The 5918-nt window shown below is 36.3% G+C and overlaps 1 protein-coding gene across 1 annotated transcript in view; it reads left to right on the top strand.

The window, feature by feature from the left end:
- Window positions 1–5918, top strand: part of LOC106878322 (40S ribosomal protein S14) — a 23720-nt gene that overhangs the window by 16213 nt on the left and 1589 nt on the right. Inside the window, exon 3 of the mRNA XM_014927512.2 lies at window positions 4972–5133. Coding sequence (XP_014782998.1) covers window positions 4972–5133 — 162 coding nt within the window. The remainder of the gene's footprint in view (window positions 1–4971; window positions 5134–5918) is intronic.

The raw sequence follows: 5918 nt of genomic DNA, 5'->3' as shown, positions 1-5918 counted from the left end.
TCTGGATTTTAATTTTATACTGGCAAAAGAGACAGTAATGAATCCAGTAATGTGCACAACTCTTCTATAATAATATTTTGTTGTATACCCAATTGAATATTAGCTAATAACCCATTTTCTATAGCGATGTTTGAACAAAAATTTAAATAATTTATATTTTGTTGTATTTACCTGTAATTAAAGTCACTTTGTGACAAAAATTTTGGTATAGAATTGGTTGAGAACCTTTTGTTAAATTATCTTCCAAAAATCACATTAATATGTTGATAAATAAAAGTTGTTTAATGAAACCAGCCTAAATTTATGATTATGTTAGAAATTAATTGAAACACATAAGGGGTGAAATATGGTTAGAAATATGGTAACGAAAGGGTTAATAGAAACACTACACAACTTCTGAATATATAGATACAGAATATTGGCATGTCGTTATTTAGTGTAGACACAAACTCAGAGAAATAAATTTGGTCTACTGTAATTTGCGGTCCACACACTCTGTTGGTGTTGCAGTGCTTGGATACCATTCATGAAGAAGTTTTCAGCCTCTCAGTCAAAAAGTCATCAACAGTAGACATATCACTGATACTGGTTCCCAGCCAAGTGTTTTTTCATGTTGGGGAACAGCTAGTAGTCAGATGGGGCCAAATCAAAATAGGGAGAGTGGTCAACCAGTTCAAAGCTGCTGTTATACACAGCAGCCATTGATGCGTAAATTACACAGGTGCACAAATTACATGGGTTTTTACAGTAAAACCTTTGGTGATTGCCCTCAAGTTTGACTGCTTTTTACCTTGTTTGTGATTGTGTGCACACACAAAACATGATGCATTCACTTACTAATCATATAAAATCCAACCAATCTCACTGTTGGATATGCCATCTTTCTAGGTTTGGTCTCACTGCATGACAACCTAGGGCAAGTGTCATTTGCTATAGTCTTGGGTTGACCAAACACTTATGGTTAGATTTAAGAGATAGAAACTGAAAGAAGCTCATTGTGTATGTGTTCCATTGTCTTGACATTACCTGATGGTTGTAAATTAGTGCCACCATCATAAAAATGGTGTGCTGCGTTTCCAACTCCACATGAAAACATGTCCCGCCGTAAGGAAAACCTATGCTTGCTAACAGGTGTGGTTTGATGACAGGATATGCATCCAGACATACAAAATCTGCTTCATTGAATTGTTTGATGTATGCAAGCATGGAATAGTGGATATTGATATAATGATGATGATGTGGCAATTATTTACCTATATTTTTGCGTAATTTTTTTCTTCATCATTAGCTGTGTTCTTTCTTTTTTAATTTTGCCTTTTTTATTTTGTATGTTCTAGGTTTTTCATATGGCCTTGCGTAAGCTATTATGTTAATTACTGAGTTTTCTAATATTTGGTAGGAGATTTGTAAGGCCTCTTCAGATATCTTCTCTTGTTTTCATAGCTTTTTATCTTTTTTTTTTTTTTTTTGGGTTGTTGTTTGTCTTCCTCTGACATTTTGTCTTTCCTTATCTGTTTTAAAGCTGAAGTAACTTGATGCTTAAAAAATCAAAGCTCACCAAAGTTTTTTTCTTTCCCTGTATGGAAAAAACACTTAAGAACTTATCCCTTTTCCCTCAGTTTGAGAATAAGTGAAAATGAACATCAATGTTAAAAATTGAAACAGAAAATTAACCCTATCTTAGAACTTGTTCTGGTAGGTTGTGTGAAAGGATTGAGTGTGTAATATTGAAATGAATTTACTCTGGATGTTTGTGTATGTATATATACATATGATGAAATATATATATATATTTATATGTATAATGTGTTTTAGCATTTGACTATGGCCATGTTGGCACCACCTTGAAGGGTTTTAGTCAAATGAATCGACCCCAGAATTTTTTTTGAAGCCCGTTTACACCGTGGGGTGTTACTGGGCCACTTATGAGTACCCTTCATTCATTCGACAATGAACTTTGCTTGTGGAGACATTTAGGCAAGTGTAAACAAACCAAAATCGCTGAGTCACTAAGTTACAGAGATGTAAACATACTAACACCAGTTGTCAAGCATTAATGAGACAAAGACAGATATATATATACATTCCTCCAGTTTCTGTCTACCAAATCCACTTACAAGGCTTTGGTTTGTCCAAGGTGCCATGCAGTGGGACTGAATCCGGAACCGCGTGGTTGGGAAGCAAGCTTCTTATTATACATACACTGATATACATACACCAATATATTGGCAGTTTGGTGGTGTAACCATGATATTCTGGTGATCTGTTGAGATAGCTAGCTTTATTTGCAGTAATCTGTGAGTATACAGTTGTATAATGCTGAGCATACTTATTCATGCAAATATGTATGCTTACTTTTTTCATAGTGAAGTTAACAGTACATGAAGGTTGCAAAATAGCTGTAATACGATGGAAGTCATGTGGTTAAATGTATTCACTTCTCATAACTCCTGACTTTGTGTGTGTGTGTAGGAAAAGCAGGTATTGGGGCTTGGTGGATCCTGTTGGCCCATCCAATACATGGTAGTATGGTAAGAAGGCAAACTTTAAATAATGATTATATGTCATTAGCATATATAAGTTCACTTCAAAACCATGCGGTTTGAGTTGGATTTCATTGTGTGGCACTTAGGCAAATCACTCATAAGTTTTTTTGCGTGCTGAAGTCATAGAAACAAACTAATTGTAATAGTTTCCTGCAGTCTATCAAAACTTTGTGGACAGAAATTGTCTTCACATTGACACCACTTGAGCAATAGTGATGTTTTTCTTGTAAACTTTCTGTACCTTGATAGTTACAACATTTGTAAACCATTGGTATATAAAAAATGCCTAGCAAAAATGAGTTGGCAACAAGATGAAGTACTTCAGTGAAAAGGAAGGAAACCAGATCTGTGTAACTAAAGCTACATGTTAGAATGACTTCTGCAAGGGACATAACTTGCAATATTAGCCAACAATTACATTGAGTTGGTCAGAGTACAATTGGGATATAGAAATATAGAGGGACTACGTAACTTTACATTATTTTACAAAATGCACAACAATATAATATTGTTTCATTATACAAAATAGTTGCTTTTATCAATATGCTCTGCTGCATTTGGGACTCTGTGGTGATATTGCGTGCACAGTCACCTGCAGTCAATCACAGTTCTCTTCTACTTTGGTGTTTGCTTGTAGCCTCCAGTCTCAAGTGCTACACGTCATGAATGTGATCTTGATGTGGTTTTGTTGATGCAGAAGACCTCCATTAACATGACTGAGAACATCATGCCGAACAGCATAGTTGTGAATACACAGTCCTGCTTGACTATGTTAGTGACTGGGAACACGTTGGAAAAATCACCACTGCCCAATATTCAAGTGGGCATGCCATCATGGAACTGTCACCATGCTAATGAATTAATCAAGCTGCTGAACTTGAACATGATCTTCCAAATGCCCTCACAGCTGGTCTCAAAGGCCTTGGTCAAGTCTACAAACGTGTATTGGTCTCTATTCTGTTCCTGGCACTTCTGAAGTTGGTGCAGGTTAAAGATCAAGTTGACTGTCCAACAGCTCTCTCCGACACCACACATCCTGCAGTAACTTTGGCCTCACAATCAGTACTCAGAAGTCGTATATGGAACCAACTGTCACTGTTCAAGGGGAACCCAGAAGGTTGTTGCGTTCATGTGCCTTGGCTGCACACTTTCCAGATCTGTGAACATTGACAATAAAGTCAACATGCACATTGCCATGGGAAACTTAGCATTCAGGTGGCTACATGAATCATTGTGGGAGAGGAGAAGCATTAGGCTAGTTGCTGTGTTGATTGTGTACCAAGCAGTTGTACTGTCTATGCTACTGTATGCCTGCAAGACTTGGATGGTCCACAAAGATCCTGCCAAAAAGCTAAACTGCTTCTACATAAACTGCCTGAGAAAGCTGTTGAAAAAGTCCTAGGCATGGTCTCCTCTCAAGTTGATCTACCAAATATTTACACACTACTGTGGACTGGCCACTTTGTTTGAATACCTGAAATGAAACTCCCCAAAATACTTTTACAGTGAGCTGGCAGGAGGCAAGTGCATGCAAGGTGGACAGAAAAGGCACTTTAAAGATACATTCAAGGCTTCACTGAATAAGTTTTGGGGTCAAGAGCAAAAAGCCAACTTGTCTGGTGAAGCTACACCAACAGTTCCTGTCCTGCAGAGCCTTTTGAGCATGCATCAAACTGATTGGCCACAGCCGAACACACTGAGCCCCATTGTCTTCTGTGATGTCCTTGATTGTTGTCAATGATGAACGAACTAATTAATAAAGTGTTACTTCAACTCAATTGCATTGCACATATTCTTAGGTAGAAGCTCACAAAATTTTCTGTTACTACATTCCAAAATAGTCTATTCTGAGTTTCCAGTACAAGATTTTGTCATAAAATAATTCTTTCTTTGAGATATTTTGTGGTTTGGCAAGACATCTCAGATGCAGTTATTTATTTGCATTATATCTCTTGATTTACAGTGATTGCTGGATCTTAACCAGTGCCTATTACATAATATTCTTGAGCATGTTTTTTATTTTGTTGGTTGTTAGCAATGGTAAATTAACCCTTAAATAGGAAACTGGTTGCATGAATGTGTTCCAAATGGGTAAAAAACAGAATTATCTTTCTTACAAATAGTTTTCATGCTTATTTTAAAATAAGTACAAAAACTACGACATTTTATGATCTTATTCTCAAAAGGTCGCAAAATATTCACTTTGCATTCCCCATGTGAGTATAAATTCATTTGGTTCTCGTGTTGTTAAACAAAAGTACAAATGGAGAAAAATCAGTTTATTTTTTCTGTGATATCTAGAACATCATCTCCATTGCTGTATATTTTGTTTGACTTCATTGTTCCAGTCACAAACTGGAATTTGATGATGCCTTGTTACATTGTTATTGAAATAGTTCCTACAATACATTTTCATGTTTTTCAGAGAAACTATAGCTCGTGTGACAGGTGGAATGAAGGTAAAGGCTGATCGAGATGAAGCTTCCCCTTACGCTGCAATGTTGGCTGCACAAGAAGTAGCAGAAAGGTGCAAAACAGTTGGAATTACAGCTCTTCATATTCGCCTTAGAGCTACAGGAGGCAATAAGTGAGTAGATCATGCAGGTTGTTTCCTTGTGGAATGTTTTTATGTATTTAACTGTAGAGGATGCAGATTTGCAGCCTAAACAGCATTAAGTTGAAGGAAAAGAAAATTGTTTAGTTGTGTGTGTCTATGAATGATAAAAAAAAAAGTTTGGTTCAAGAAGTTTTGCGGTTCAATTCCAATGTGCAGCTCTTGGTCAGGTTTTACAGAGATTGGAGTTGAGCCAATCCTTGTGAGTGGAAATGGTTAACTGGAAACAGTTTGGCAGCGGTTGGATTGCATTTGTTCAAAGGCTGTCTTGTGGCTCACTATCATGCTGATTCTGCTTGTGAGTTACATTTAGACCGTCGATTTCATAAGCAGGTTGGTAGTTCAGTACTCAAACAAGTGATTACTTGATATATACATAATAGGGATGGGAGAAGTTTGTTTGCTCCTCAACACATTTCAATTGCACATATTAATATTGGTACCAGAGTACTGAATATAATTGTTAGAATTATTATTCTTAGTATTGTAGGCTTCTTGCATAGTTGTTTGTCTTGATACTTTCTCCACTATTTAACTTGAATTCACGAATGCTATAGTTCCGTCTTGCAAATAAATTTGCTATCTCTGACTGTTCACTATGTAAGCTTGCTGTTCTAACTAGTAGATAGAATCGGTACTTTTTAACATTGACATGTCATCATGAATAGCAGGCTATATATGAAGCCAGATAGGGAATAACTATTTTCAGTGGTATCTGGTGTAAACATTTTTAATGCAATATAGAATTTTATATATAT

This window comes from Octopus bimaculoides, chromosome 5 (genome assembly GCF_001194135.2).
Source record: "Octopus bimaculoides isolate UCB-OBI-ISO-001 chromosome 5, ASM119413v2, whole genome shotgun sequence".
Taxonomy (NCBI): Eukaryota; Metazoa; Mollusca; class Cephalopoda; order Octopoda; family Octopodidae; genus Octopus; species Octopus bimaculoides.
This window is presented reverse-complemented; position numbering and strand designations above follow the sequence as displayed.